The sequence below is a fragment of the Pleurodeles waltl genome, chromosome 4_1 (genome assembly GCF_031143425.1).
Source record: "Pleurodeles waltl isolate 20211129_DDA chromosome 4_1, aPleWal1.hap1.20221129, whole genome shotgun sequence".
In the NCBI taxonomy this organism is placed as follows: Eukaryota; Metazoa; Chordata; class Amphibia; order Caudata; family Salamandridae; genus Pleurodeles; species Pleurodeles waltl.
In genome coordinates this window covers 982,299,538-982,315,937 of record NC_090442.1, presented here as the reverse complement: position 1 = coordinate 982,315,937, position 16,400 = coordinate 982,299,538, and the positions used below count along the sequence as shown (strand labels likewise).

The 16,400-nt window shown below is 43.0% G+C and overlaps 1 protein-coding gene across 12 annotated transcripts in view; it reads left to right on the top strand.

Moving 5' to 3' along the window:
* The window catches only part of KIF21A (kinesin family member 21A), a 725,937-nt gene that overhangs the window by 351,416 nt on the left and 358,121 nt on the right, over positions 1-16,400 (top strand). For all 12 annotated transcript variants that reach the window (XM_069229749.1, XM_069229747.1, XM_069229752.1 and 9 more), the window contains 2 exons: positions 6,866-7,065; positions 7,211-7,318. In XM_069229749.1, the coding sequence (XP_069085850.1) occupies positions 6,866-7,065; positions 7,211-7,318 (308 nt within the window). The remainder of the gene's footprint in view (positions 1-6,865; positions 7,066-7,210; positions 7,319-16,400) is intronic.

The following is a 16,400-nucleotide window of genomic DNA, read 5'->3' as shown; positions in this document are numbered from 1 at the left end:
CTTCAATAAAGGCTGATTTTTTGCACTTTATGCTGAATTTTTTTGATTTACAAAAATGCTTGAGTCTGGTAAGAGGTTTATTAAAGGAAAACGTGATGTAAATTGAGCATTTTTAGCCCTTAGTATAGGCTGCAAAGATATACGTAAATATTAAATTACTATGTAACTTTTTATGCTATAGTTATATATATTATATATATAGATTATATATTTAATATTGCTCCAGGGTACCCGCACGTGGCAGAAATATTCAGTGCTTATGAATCTGACTAGGTTTCCCTGGAAGAGAACTAGAATCACAGCTAAGTACCTTATCCATTTGCACTGAGTTGAGGGGAAGTTCCTGAAAATCCCAGAACATAACTATTATTGTGGATTAAACATGAAAGCTTCCATTATGCACATTTTAATGGATTGATTATATTTTATCAGAATTATTCAGTAGTTGATCAGGCCAGTCAATAAAATATGGTGTAAATACAAGATTAAAAGTAATAACATTTAATGACATGCAATTTGTAGAAGTAACCAACACAGTAGGCAGGCTTTTAGCAGCTCCAAACAGAGGGGGTGAAGAAAGGTCTATTGTGTAATAGCAATTTTAATTCTGGTTTTAATTTAATATTGTTGTAATTGAGAAGTTTGTCTATACCAGAATTATTACTATGTGTACGTTTTATGTAACACTTTATTTTAATGTTTAATGGCAGTTTTAATTTTTAGCCATGCTGTGAATAAGATATTTGTAGGAACATACCAAAGTATGTTATAGTGTGCACAGAGTCCAGTGGATCCCCAGAGGCTTTACCAAGGCTAAAGTAGATACTACTGATGCTCTATTTTGTGGTAGTGTGGTCGAGCAGTTAGGTGTATCACTGGGTAGTACTAAGCATTTGTTGTACACACATAGTCAAGACATAAGGCACACACTCAATGACTAACTCCAAGCCAATTGTTTTAGGTATCTAAAATATACTTTATTTCTAGAACCAAGAGGATCTTTGTTGCAAATAAGTAGTTTCAAGAGTGTACTTTTCAGTTTTAAAAGTGTCCACAGGGCAAAATTTAGGAAGACACCAAGGGTGTACCACCAACAACAGGAGACCGGTGGGTGCAGAGGTCAAAGATGGTGTTGGACGCCCAATCAAATCTAATCAAATCTGGGTTTATAGAGCGCAACTACTCACCTGTAAGGGTCTCAAGGCGCTAAGGGTGTTTGACCTCTGAGCTTCAGTTGAAGAGGCAGGTTTTAATGCCCTTCCTGAATTGAGGTAGCAATGGTGACTGCCTGAGGGGCAGGGTTTTCCAGCTCTTTGCCACGAGTTAGGCGAAGGACCTTCAATTTGCCAAGGTCTTCCTTATAAGGGGTGTGGTGGCTAGTGCTTGGTGATCAGAGTGTAGAGGTCTGGTGGAGGAGTAGATGATGCGGTGGCTGAGGTAGGTGGGTCCTAGGTCGTGAAGGGCCTTGTATGTGTGGACGAGGAGTTTGAAATTGATTCTTTTTGCAATAGGAAGCGAGTGAAGGTCTCTTAGGTGATTGGAGATGTGTTTTCGGCGGGGAGTGTCCATTGGAATCCTATGGAGATAGAGGATGCTCAGAAAGAAACCACTTGCAAGTAAGTGCCCGCGACCTCAGGGCACAGACCATGGCCAACTGCAGGGTGTAAACACAGCATCGCGTGCCCAGTGCTTTTCAAACGGGGAATACCCGGGGTCACAAAGATGCTGCAGGCTTGGTCCAGGGAGTCGACTGAATAAAACCAACTGCTGGACAGGTAGGCAGAGAGCCCACTGAACTTTGCTGGTCTGTCGGTTTGGTTCCCCAAGGCCAGGGGGATGCGGGTGCAGGCATACCTTTAGGCGTTGCAAAATCTTTACCAGAGCCAGTCACGGTCAAGGGGGTCCTCTGAATTTAGGTTGCAGGCGTGGTGGTGCTGGTCTGGAGGGGTCAGCCCAGGGTGGACTTGGGGTCCGAATCACCTGGGGACCTTCTCTGGACCGGTTGTCCACCTGGACACGGGCCATGGGCGTTGGGTGCAGAGTGGGCAGGACTAGCGGATAGAGGGCGCCTCTGGAGTTTTTCTTGGAAGTTTCTTTGTAAACAGGGCCACTGTATTTTGGAGATCTTGGTCCTTGGGTAGGCAGGCAGTCCTCTGGGGGTTTGTAGAGGTTGCTGGTCCTACAGGACGAGTCTTTGTCTTGTAGCAGGATTCTTGAAGCTGCAGACAGGCCTGTAGTGGTGGGGCCAAGTCATTTGTCATCTGGAGACTTCTGTGCTGGTGCGGCTCTTCAGTCCTCCTTCTTGTTAGATCTCCAGGTTCAGGGGCCCATAAATACTAGATTTAGGGTTGTTACAGGGGTCAGGGGGCAGTACCGAATGGCTACTGTCACTGAGGGTGGCTACACCCTTCCTGTGCCCACTCCCTTTGCGGGGGTGAGGGGGGGAGCATTCCTAACCCTATTGGATAACATCTCCCAAAACAAGATAGAAGATTCTGCCAGGAGGGGTTCACCTCCACTCTGGGTACCATAGAGGTGGTCCCAGGTGGGGTGGACACTACTCATGGTGTTTACTAATTTTCCTGCTGGACCTACCACCAATAGTGGCACCTGGTCCAGAGGGAGGGCATCTCCACTAGCTGGAGTGCCCTGGGGCAGTATAAGAGGAGGGAGGAGCCTTTGAAGCTCATTGCCAAGTGTTGCAGTTCCTGCAGGGGGGAGGTGTGAAGCACCTCTACCCAGAGAAGGGCTTTTTCCCTGATCCCAGAGAGCACAAAGGGTGCCACTCCATGGTTGTCAGAAACTTGTCTGTTGGTGGTAGGCTGGCACAGACCGGTCAGCCCTACACTATAGGGTTGGGTGAAATACAGGGGGCATCTCTAGGATGCCGTATGTGTGCATTTTTCAATAAATCCAACACTGGCATCAGCATGGGTTTGTTATGCTGAGAAGATTGATACCAAACTTCCCAGTCTTCAGTGAAGCCATCATGGAGCTGTGGAGTTCGTAATTATAAGCTTCCAGCCCATGTACTGAATATGGCCACACTGCACTTACAATGTTTTAGAATGAACGTAGACACTGTAGGTGCATATTGCTGATACAGCTATGTCCTCACCTGTGGTATAGTGCACCCTGCCTTAGAGCTGTAAGGCCTGCTAGAGGGCTGACTTAACTATGCCACAAGCAGTGGTTTGTGGGCATTGCACCCAGGGAGGGGTGCCATGTCGACTTTAACTTTTTCTCCCCACCAACCCACACAATCTGCAGTAGCAGTGTGCATGTGTTTGGTGAAGGGCTCCTTAGGGTGGCATAATATATGCCACAGCCCTTAAAGCTCTTTGTACCACTGGTTCCTTTTTACAAGGGGATTATCTGGGTGCCAGAGGTGTGGCAGTTGTGGAATAGTGGTACAGTTTTAGGGAAAGAACACAGGTGCTGGGGTCTGGTTAGTAACATCCCAGCACAGACCCAGTCAAGTTAGCATCAAATATCAGGCAAAAAGAGGGGGGGGTACTGCAAAAAGGGACCAGGTTCCTACAATATTTATTATATAGTAGTATAAAACTTGGTTCAACAGACGATAGTCTAAATAAGCTTTGGTGTTAATATTACCATTTGGATTTGGTCTAGATATAATATCTTCTGAACAAAGAGCTGGCACACTGGTGAGTAATGCTCTCAAGGAGGGTGAGGATCTTGCGCATGTTAAGTAGGCATAGAATACAGAGTTAAATGGTGATATTTGTTACACATATTTTCAACATTTGCAATCCTTACAGACCCTGAGGTACCTTTGGTTTATTTTATATTTGAATTTCATCAGTCTCAAGTGATTTCTCTTTCAGTGTTTTATCCTTCTCATCTCTTTAAAGAGGGAAAGCTAAATGCTAGAAGAGTTCTGAGCCCTTACATTCCCAGATCTTCTGGTTTTTAGATGACAGGATTTTTGTCTTGTTTTAGAGACAATTTAAAGGAAGCAGACTATGGCCCTCATTACGACCCAGGCGGTCTTAAGACCGCCAGGGTCGCGGTATTAAGACCGCCAGGGTCGTGATGGCAGTTGGACTGCCGCCAATGTGGCGGTCAGGCTGCCGCTAATGCGGTGGTCGGACCGCTGCCATTGTGACCGTGGTGGTTGCTCCTCGGTTGGAGGGCCAGCCCTGCCAGTTTTCCTCCACAGGATGGTCTAGTGGTACTGGCGATCCTGGCACGCAGCACCGCCCTGAGGATTACGACCCCCCTCTCCGCCAGCGGTTACATGGCGGCAACCCATAGTCCTAATGACCCTCTAAATCCTTTGATATTTTTGTATTTGTTAGTAGTTGGCAGAAAAATCTGCTACTGTAGGAATTCATGTCCATTCCATGAGAGGTATGACAACTTCTCTCAGGGGTGTCTGAGTGTTTGATCTATGAAGTAATAGCATGGGCGTTATTTAGTGAAACTTTGTTGTCTGAATGATCAGACTAGATATCATTACCCATTTAGGAAGTAGTTCTACAAGTATTTCTGGTGTTGAATCCATTCCAATTCCTCACTCCCCTCCTGCAAAGTTGCTGTGAAAGGAGTACATAGAGTACTTTATGGACATTTGTTTGAAGTACACATGACGTAGTTTGGTGACGTTCTTTGTATCAATGACTCCTCTCATAGAGTGCTTCTGTCCTCCTACCTCCTCTTTTGAGGATGTATTTCAAATTCTGAGATGTGTGTTTATACCTTTGTTGTTTTGCTCATCTGACTTCTCCATAGCGCAGACGAGAAAAAAGTTGTGTGGAACTGGCATGGAAGCACCTTATATGTATCTGTGACATAACTTCCAGTGTATTTGGATCTGCGTGCACACATCAAGAGATACCATCTAGTGCAAGTGACTTGAGATTACTGGTAACAAAAAAAATTGTGATCCAGTCTGAAGCTACGTAACTGCTCAATTGGCCATGAAGGCACAAAATAGCAGCATAACATGTTGTTTACTCCCAGAGCTCAAGCATACAGAAAAATGTACACTGTCCTGTAATATGTACCCCATTTGAATGTCTTTATACAATATTTATTTTTCTGAATACTAAATGAAGTGAGATCAACCAACACTGCATTCTAGTCCAGTTATATACCAGGCATCATTGATCTGTTTTATATTGCAGTATCCCGTATTTGGCCATTCTTCTGAGCACCTGTGTGTCTACCCTCTGCAACTATTTTATTAATTTAAATAAAACCAGACAACTGAGTTATCAAGAATTTAATCTAAGGGAAAAGAATGTGCAAATTAATTACTTTCATCCACTCGTGACATGTTGAATTATACACTATAATAATGCTGCTTGCTAATAGTGTACTGTAAATCATGTGTTGATATCACTAAAGAAAATATTTTAATGTAAAATATTATCAATAGATGTAGATTTTAGAGATCTATTATTGTAATTGATAAGAGATTGCGGGCAAGCCATTGGATGCATAAGTAAAATCTCCTTATTGTAGAATAGTTAATGTTACACCAGAAAGTTCCCAAAGATGGCAGGATTTCACTGCAGCCACTTTGTCTGTTATGAATGCATTTCTCTCATTTGCTTCATTTATCAGGCTGTACAATTTGACCTTTGTAAAATTTTGAACTGCTGACCAGTGCTTGCCTACCATCCTGGGGTTGTCATTCTGAAAGCATCCTTCCAAGAAATAAGCAAGATACTATGTATTTAATCCATTAGGTAGTGGGGTGCACTTGTTGCTTTAGGCTGGCATTATTAGACCAATACAATGAATGGCCACTGATAAATCACTGTCAACTTGCCACTGCTCTGTTTTCTCCTTTTGTAACATGCATAATCATCAAGCTTTTGTTTTTACTCGCTATCACTTATGGGGGCGCATTACATGGTAGTGATAAACACGGCCTTAACTATGTCACTGCACTCTAGATTTCTATTTGCTAAGTATCTAACAGTTATAATGTTATCAATACTGTAACCTTTTAATGGTGAATGATATTTGATTTCTTTTCAGAATGGTTTAACTATTAAATATTTGTTCCCTCTAAATATGCAACACAACTGATTTCCTACCAGTTAAATTATTATGTTATTTCCCCCCCCCCCCCCTTTTCCAATTTATTCATTCATTATTCTACAAGTAAGTTTTCTTAACACGCTGGCAACATTCTGCAGATATAAAATACTGTTGTCATGTCTAAGCAGTACAAGAAGTTAGAGTTGCTAAGTTATATCCTTTATTACAGCTTAGTTTCCTTGTAACAACACCTAAACCCTGTATCTAAGTACTAAAGATTTAGCTTAAGAATAGTATGTATGCTTTTGGTTTAAAGACTGAACAGTTTAATCTGGTGTCGTTTAGAAATATCAGGCTTTCAAACTACAATTCTAATTTGGTTACCTTATCGTCAGTGCCTACCTGTTATGAATGCAGAGTCTTCATCGAATTTGGAAACCATAAATTTTTCCAAAGCTGGTGCAAAAAGTCATTACTTCTGCAGCTTTATTTGTTCAAATTCAGTCTTCTATTTGAACAGAATATAAAAAAAAAAAAAACACTGTACTTACTTGACAGTGACACCCCATGCAAATGCCCACTACAGAACCCTACACTGTATGTTGCTGTTTGATCTTACAGGTTTCTTTCTCCCTCAAGCTGGTAGCTCACCCAAGGAAAGCCAGACTAAATGTTGTGATTAAGTGACCTGCTTTGGTTTCCACAGAGACTGACTCTTCGTACCAATTTTAAGAAGGAAAAGCGAGCTTAATAATTACAGAAGGGAATTGGATTACGCTCGGAGACAGTGTATAGGACTCTTTTAAAATAAATAAATAAAATAATGAATTTATGCTTATGGTTTATTCAGGTTCAATGGAGTCTTGCACAGAAGAAAAAACAAAAAAAATTAAGGCAGAATACGAAAAGAAGCTTCAAACGATGAATAAAGAACTCCAAAAGTTAAATGCTGCTCAAAAGGAACATGCACGGCTGCTAAAAAATCAGTCACAATATGAAAAACAGATGCGGAAACTGCAGCAAGAAGTAACGGAAATGAAGAAAACAAAGGTATAGATAGAAAATGAGCAAACCAGTACAAGTAAAAATGGTTACAATAAAACAAAGACCTAAAGCATGGAAAAATGTGTCAGTGTATAGTAGATTGTAAAGTAAAGTACAGAATTGTTTAAAAATATACTGTTATATTTCATAGGTTCGTTTGATGAAACAAATGAAAGAGGAGCAAGAAAAGGCCAGAATGATGGACTCTAGAAGAAATCAAGAAATTTCTCAGCTTAAAAAAGAGCAACGGAAGCGAGATGTACGTTTTGTTAAAAAAAAAAAAAAAAAAAAGGGACAAATAGACCCTATTCAAATAATGTTTTCTATCAGGGTTGGAGAATCGGGCAGAGGTAGTCGTATTCTTTATATAAAAAGAAGTCTATGTTTATATCAGAATGCTATTTCAAATATTTCCCTTTAAGTGTATGTACTTCTAGGTGTGTATCTGCTTTCTGTCATATCTGCTGTCTTTTGTTTGTCAAATTGCACAACATTTCAGATCTAGATGTTAAGTCCTGCCGCTGTAGCTAAGTAAAACCTACCACATTATTTTTAAGCAGCACATTTTGCAGCAAAACGCAATTGTTTGAATGCTGTCCCACAAAAAGTGATGTGTGTTTTTTGGTGATGACTTTAATGCTTTTAATTGTGTTCAGCCACCCGCAAGTGGCCTGTTGATCATCTGACATGTTCTTCTTTTAGTACTCCTGTTTGGTAGTAATAGAAAGAGCCAAGGCTTCCAATTTTACACTTAATACTTTTTTTCAGTCTCTTGGGTTTTCAACCTAGTTTGATGCTTTTCACCTGTTCTGATTCTCCAAGCAAACTTTAGGAACACAGAGAGTCTGATGGTCCCTTTTTAGATTAGGAATATATGGATTTCAGATAGGTTCAAGTAAAGTGCACCATCCCAGTCTAAGCATTCCTCAGCTTTATGTTGTCTCTTGAGCATCTGAGATTTCAAAGGTGCATACTATGTCAAAATAAGCTGGTGATATCCTAGAAGGGAAGTAGTTGTAGAACATCATAAGCCAGTGCTGGACCATGATTAAGGTTGTCACTGGAGAATTCTTAGAAAGAGTGATCATATTACACCTTGAGTCGCTACTATTTTGGATTTTGTCTCATCATTGGTGTTAGAAATGGGGTCTTTGGTTGACAGTCAGGTTACCCCCTGTTCAAGCAAGGACCCTCACTTTAGTCAGGGTAAAAGAGAATCACCCTCAGCTAACCCCTGCTTACCCATTGGTAGATTGGCAGAGCAGTAGGCTTAACTTCAGAGTGCTAGGTGTAAAGTATTTGTACCAACACACACAGCAACTTAATGAAAACACTACAAAAAGACACAACACCAGTTTAGAAAAATAGGAAACATTTATCTAAACAAAACAAGACCAAAACGACAAAAATCCACAATACACAAGTCAAGTTATTAATCTAAATGCAAAAAGAGTCTTTAAGTAGTTTCAAACACACACTAACGCTGTTAGCGTGAAAAAGTACCTTGGGTGCATCAAAAAGAACCCAGCACGAGCGAGTGCGCGTCACAAAGGGCTTGCGAGGCGTTGATTCCACTCACGAGTGGGACGTGAGTCGTTTCTCCCTTCGCCTGGTGGGGTGCGTCGTTTCTTCTCTCCGCAGGAGAGCGATGCGTCAATCCAGTCAGCACTCTCGGGTCCGGGCAGGCCTTGCGTTGTTTTTACACGCCCAGCATTACATGAGTCGGAAATCCAGCTGCACGATGATCCGAAAACCACGCAGCGTGGGTTGTGATCTCCCAGCCTCCGTCAGCGATGCTGCGTGTCGTTTCTCCTGCTCAGAGCGTCGATTCTTCGGTCGCGTTTCCTGTGAGTGTCGATTCTCAGCTGCGGAGCCGGCAGCGTGTCGTTTCCTCAGCCGCAGATCGGAGTTGCATCCATCTTTTCCCTGCACGGCACTCTGTGCGTGGATTTCCTTGTCTTTAGGCTGCCATCTTCTCCTTTAGGGGTCCCACGAACTGGATGGTCACCACAGGGCAGAGTAGGAGTCTCCAGAGACTTCAGGTGCTGGCATAGAGAAGTCTTTGCTGTTCCTAAGACTTCAAACAACAGGAGGCAAGCTCTAAATCAAGCCCTTGGAGATTTCTTCTCAAGATGGAAGGCACACAAAGTCCAGTCTTTGCCCTGTTACTCTGGCAGAAGCAGCAACTGCAGGGTAGCTCCACAAAGCACAGTCACAGGCAGGGCAGCTCTTCTTCCTCAGCTCTTCAGCTCTTCTCCAGGCAGAGATTCCTCTTGTTTCCGGAAGTGTTTCTCAAGTCTGTGGTTTTGGGTGCCCTTCTTATACCCAATGTCTCCTTTGAAGTACGCCTACTTCAAAGTAAAGTCTCTTTTAAATGTGAAATCCTGCCTTGCCCAGGCCAGGCCCCAGACACTCAGCAGGGGGTCGGAGACTGCATTGTGTGAGGACAGGCACAGCCCTTTCAGGTGTAAGTGACCACTCCTCCCCTCCCTCCTAGCACAGATGGCCCATCAGGAAATGCAGACTACATCCCAGCTCCCTTTGTGTCACTGTCTAGTGTGAGGTGCAACCAGCCCAACTGTCAAACTGACCCAGACAGGGAATCCACAAACAGGCAGAGTCACAGAAATGGTATAAGCAAGAAAATGCTCACTTTCTGAAAGTGGCATTTTCGAAAACACAATCTCAAAATCAACTTTATTAAAAGATGTATTTTTAAATTGAGCTCAGAGACCCCAAACTCCATATGTAGCCCCCATGTTAACCTATGAGATGGACAGGCCTTGCAACAGTGAAAAATGAATTTAGCAATATTTCACTGTCAGGACATATAAAACACATTGCTGTATGTCCTACCTTAACCATACACTGCACCCTGCCCTTGTGGCTACCTAGGACCTACCTTAGGGGTGTCTCACATGTAAGAAAAGGGAAGGTTTAGACCTGGCAAGCGGGTACATTTACCAAGTCGAATTTACAGTTAAAACTGCACACACAGACACTGCAGTGGCAGGTCTGAGACATGATTACAGAGCTACTTATGTGGGTGGCACAACCAGTGCTGCAGGCCCACTAGTAGCATTTGATTTACAGGCCCTGGGCACCTCTAGTGCACTTTACTGAGGACTTACTAGTAAATCAAATATGCCAATCATGGATAAACCAATCATCATACACATTTTGTAAAGAAGCACTTGCACTTTAGCACTGGTTAGCAGTGGTAAAGTGCCTAGAGTAACAAAAACAGTAAAATCAGAGTCCAGCACACAACAACAACCTGGGGAACAGAGGCAAAAAGTTAAGGGAGACCACACCAAGGATGAAAAGTCTAACAATTGGCATAAGATAGTTCTATACATTACAAAACTTCAAGGGTATATAGTAAATCTTCACATCCTAGAAAATGGTACCTGGATATTCGATCACCTTAGGAAGTAATGATTGTTACTGAAGATTACCCACATCCAAAAGCAGTGCCATTGATTAAGTATGCTTCTGTCCCTTTAATTCCAAACAAAATTGGATCTACATGTCTATAGGTATACTTGATTCTACCTTCTGTTTCCACTTAAATACAGTTGATCTTTCCCTTAGTTTAAAATTGCAAGCATATTTTTGCTACCAATTACATCAGCTAGAAGGTTGAGGTGTGCATTTTATCTAGGTGTGAAAGTACAACTTCATCTAAAAGACTCAGTGCCAATCTACTGGGGCCCAGTGGGTACTGCAATTTCCTTGACACGTACCTCGATACATAAAGAATATCAGAAAAACAATTTATCTTTTTTAGAATTTATTTGCAAATTAATATTATCTTGGCTCTTATACAAAGCTGAGGCATTGTTTCAGTTCTTTCTGTAGTATGTACTTGATGCGTAATTTTTAGGTTCCCCTCCATTTAAGTTGTGTAGGTATCCCTGGGAAAATTAAAAAAAATTAAACAGTCAGAGCAACCAGCACCCCTTAGACATAGGTTGGTTTTGATGAAATCTGTGCTTAGTTTATTACCTTCACATCACCTCCTGTTTCGTGTATGGTGGAAGGTAGCTCTGAAGTGAGGAACCGGCTCAGCTACACCCTTATGCCCTATAAGAATATCTGAGTGCTGTGCTCTGTCTGTATGATTCTCCGGACACAAATCATGAACCCTTGAACTTAAACAGCTTAATTCTGGTGTTAACATACCAGCAAAAGAAACATATTCTAAACACAAGTAACCTCTTTTTTAAAAACTCTTTAAAGCACTGAAATAGTGTCCTTGGTCATTGAAAACAAACCAGTAACATATATGCTATTATATACCTGCAGTCAAAAGTTCTTTGGTCTTGCATCGTACCTGTTACCTCTACACACATCTAAGGACAGGCCATTGATTACAAAATATCATCATCATTTAACTTTATTTCGGTAAGTAAGAAAACATACCATAAAAGTACAGTACAAACAATGACAGTTAAATATTAAAAAAATCCACAGAAAATACATACACTGTAGAGAATTGAAAAATACAAGAAGGTTAAAATCCCACCGGATAAACAAGAATGAGTTTTTTAACAGTAAAAGGGTCCTCTCGGCAAGGGGCCACTTCCCAAGATCCATAAATACTCAATAATATAATGTAACTTTTTTTTTTTTTTTTAAATGACTTTATGCTAAGAGGAAAAATGTAAAATGTCATCACAAGTAAGTAGAAGTACATAAATAAGTATAAAAACTAACTACCCTGTATTTTTCTTTAAAATACCTAATCTAAGGCGCCAGATTGCTTCGAGAAATTTTGCCACTGGAAAAACTACTTGGACAGATGGATCAGATTTTAGAATTCTGTCAGCATGAAGATGAGACCTGACACCAATAGATTTGCAAAGCGGGATAATCCAAAGGGCTCTTTGTTTGAAGTAAGCATGGCAAAAAAAGAAAACATGTGCAACAGTCTCTACCCTTTTACAACCCATCGGGCAAAACTTGGAACTATTGGTAGAACTAGGCCAATTGTACGTCAAAGAACATAAGGGGAGAGACCCTACTCTGAATCTAACAAAGAGAGCTCGTGCAAAAGGAGATAGTGCAATATCCATGAAGGGCTCAAGTTCATAATTACATTTGATTGATAAGAACTTGTCCGACATGGAGAGCGGGACAATCTTAGCAAATTGCATAATCTGGACATTGTGCCAAAAAGCATCCTTCAGAACCTGTGCAGCATTTTTGGGAATGGAGAATGGATCCATCCAGTAGGACCCTAAGCCTAGATGAGTTAGAGACTGTTTAACATAAACACACCATTTGGTTTTAGTGATAGTGTTATGGCCCACCAAGGGCAGAAGCCCGCAGCGAAATGGGGATAGAGCATCTGTTGACCAAAATCAAATCCAGAATAACAAGGCCTTAGGGCAGCAGTCTGCGAGATAGAAAAAAGGTTTAGATCCATTCGAATGGGCAAAGATGGAGTGCTGGAGGGAACTTTAAGCAGCATTTTCAAAAATAGATTTTCTGCCCTTGCCAAGTCCACCAGACTACAATGGCCCCAGAGCTCAGCACCATAAAGGCACCCCCCCCCTAGCTTGAGCTTTGTATATTTCAAGGGCAGGGGACATTGCGAATTTGGGCGATCTAGAGGCAAATCTAACAATGCGGCCCACCCTTTGCTTCAAGCACAGTAAGGATTTCTGGCGCTGAGCGTGCCAAAGATGTGAATCTTCCAGTTTGATGCCCAAGTAATCGAAGGTGCCCACTATTTCCAGAGGGACACCTTCTAAGTACACCGGCCTCTTCATTCTGCCCCTATTATCCCCAAAGACCATGTATTTGGTTTTTACTGAATTAATTTCCAACCCGTGGTCCTTACAGAAGTCCATAAAACGGGAGAGCAGTTTTGAAAGGCCCATTGCAGTTCGTGAAAGTAACAGAGTGTCATCCGCAAACAAAAGGCAAGGGAACTTTTGCCCACCCACACTTGGAGCGTCGCCATAAGGATCTGAAAGATATGGGATGATTTACAAAATAAGTGTTATTTCTTTATCATACAACAGGCTGTAAATGCAAGTTCATTGGCTGACATAGACAAAAAAAAAAAAATATATATATATATATGTTCGATGGCATGTGTAGCTGCAGATACACATGCTGTGCATTATCCTGCCATCTAGTGTTGGGCTCGGAGTGTTACAAGTTGTTTTTCTTCGAAGAAGTCTTTTCGAGTCACGAGACCGAGGGACTCCTCCCTTTCGGCTCCATTGCAAATGGGTGTCAACTCCATCTTAGATTGTTTTCTTTCCGCCATCGGGTTCGGACGTGTTCCTCTGCGCTCTGTATTTCGAATCAGGATAGTTAGCTACTTATCGAAAATTCGATGGTATTGTTCGCGCTCGGTACCGGTTTAGTGTTAGTACATCGACACCGATAGTAGAAGCGCTCCGGCGGCCCTTCGGGGCTTCCACTGTTCAGCGGGGACTGGTCAGCCCGACCGCGTCCATCGTTGAAACTCATGGACCGGACCCCCTTCCGCTTCTGCCCGAATTGCCACGCCAAGTATCCTTATACAGACCAACACTTGGTCTGTAATCTGTGTCTATCACCGGAACACAGGGAGGATACTTGCAAGGCCTGTCGGGCATTTCGATCAAAAAAGACCCTACGCGATCGAAGAGCCGGAAGACTTCAAATGGCGTCGACACCGGGCGAAAAATCGACATCGAGGAGGAGGAAAGAATCTCCATACAAGAATCGGACTCGCGCGACTCTGGAAGTGAGCTACCGACGGCACAGCAAAAAACTGTGAGTAAAACTGCCCCGGCCAAGACTCACTCCAAAATCATAAAGGCCAAGGGGATGCCGCAGCCAACAGGCCTGGCTTAACCCGAAAACACGGTGACCAACCATCGGCACTGAAAAAGGCCTCACAACAGCTGAAGACATCCGACTCTGGTCGAGATACCGGCTCCGAACCATCTCGGTACCGAGAGTTCGACACACCCAAGGTGAAAAAGGTTTCCTCGGAGCCGAAAAAGACTGTTCCGAAACCTTCGGTGTCGAAAAAGGCAGCCCCTGAGCCGAAAATAGGCTCCTACACAGAAGAGCACAGACTTTCCAGCCAAATGCAGGAGCATAGATTTGATCAGGAATTAAGTATGGGAGAACCAGACCATACTCAAAGGAGGCTGCACATCCAAAAAGAGACTGGTAAAATACAAACTCTTCCTCCAATTAAAATAAAAAGAAAGCTAGCATTTCAGGAGTCGGAAATGCAGCCAAAGGCAAAGGTGGCAAGATACAAAACACCACCACCAAGGTTTTCGCCACAGCCTTCTCCACTGCATTCACCACAGCTGTCCCCAGTAACAACACCCCCAATGCAGTCACCAACACACACGGGGATGACACAGGATGACCCGGATGCATGGGATTTATATGATGCACCGGTCTCCGACAACAGTCCCGACTGTTACCCGGCAAGGCAGTCACCTCCAGAGGACAGCACTGCATATATGCAGGTATTATCAAGGGCAGCTACTTTCCACAATGTAGCAATGCATGCGGAGCCAATAGAAGATGACTTCTTATTTAACACCTTGGCATCCACCCATAGTTCTTATCAAAGTTTGCCAATGCTCCCAGGCATGCTCAAGCACGCAAAACAGGTGTTCCAGGACCCAGTGAAAGGCAGAGCTATCACGCCTAGGGTGGAGAAAAAATACAAACCTCCCCCAACAGACCCTGTGTTTATAACACAGCAACTGACACCAGATTCGGTGGTCGTGGGAGCGGCAAGAAAGAGGGCAAACTCCCAATCATCAGGAGACGCACCACCGCCTGACAAGGAAAGTCAGAAGTTCGATGCTGCGGGCAAACGAGTGGCGGCACAGGCAGCCAATCAATGGCGCATTGCCAATTCACAGGCTCTACTGGCTCGCTACGACAGGGCACACTGGGACGAGATGCAACATATAATACAGCACTTGCCCAAGGAACACCAGAAACGTGCCCAACAGATTGTTGAGGAAGGACAGGCAATTTCCAACAACCAGATAAGGTCTGCACTGGACTTGGCAGACACAGCAGCACGGACAGTGAACACTGCAGTAACCATTCGCAGGCATGCATGGTTATGGAGCTCAGGTTTTAAACCGGAAATCCAGCAAGCTGTGTTAAATATGCCGTTTAACCAGGAACAATTGTTTGGGCCAGAGGTGGACATGGCAATTGAGAAACTAAAAAAGACACAGACACTGCCAAGGCCATGGGCGCGCTCTACTCCCCACAAAGCAGAGGCACTTTTAGAAGACCACAGTTTAGAGGGGGGTTTCGTACCCAAACCCCAGAGCCTTCCACCTCACAAGCCAGACCCACCTATCAGGGGCAGTACCAGAGAGGAGGGTTTCGAGGATCATACAGGGGTGGACAATTCCCAAAAGCAAGGTGGAAATTCCAAAGCCCTAAAACAACTCAAGCCAAACAGTGACTTCAATGTCACAAACCCCCAACACTTAACACCAGTGGGGGGGAGACTTACTGCATACTACAAAAACTGGACAAACATAACTACGGACTCATGGGTCCTAGCCATTATCCAACATGGTTATTGCATAGAATTCATAAATTTCCCACCAGATGTGCCCCCAAGAGCACACAATATGTCCAAACAACACTTAGACCTGTTACAGCTAGAAGTCCAAGCATTGTTACAAAAACAAGCAATAGAACTAGTACCCAACCATCAAAAAGGAACAGGTGTCTACTCCCTGTATTTCCTAATTCCAAAGAAAGACAAAACGTTGAGACCCATATTAGACCTCAGAACGCTGAATCTCTACATCAAATCAGATCACTTCCACATGGTAACACTTCAAGACGTGATTCCCTTGCTAAAAAAACAGGACTACACGTCAAGTTAGATCTCAAGGATGCATATTTCCACATACCCATACATCCTTCTCACAGGAAATACTTAAGGTTTGTAATCCAAGGGCGTGCATTACCAATTCAAGGTGTTACCATTCGGGATAACAACAGCCCCAAGGGTATTCACAAAATGCCTTGCAGTAGTAGCCGCTCATATAAGGATACAGCACATGCACGTATTCCCATACTTAGACGATTGGTTAATAAAAACCAGCCCTCAGCAACAGTGTCTTCTTCACACACAATACGTTATAGAAACTCTACACAAACTAGGGCTTTCTATAAACTACCAAAAATCACATCTACAACCATCCCAAATTCAACAATGCTTGGGAGCAACACTCAACACACAATAGGCGATTGCCAAGTCCGCAAAGGGTACAAGCGTTCCAGAATATAATATTAAACATGCAGCCAAACCAACACTACCAGGTGAAGTT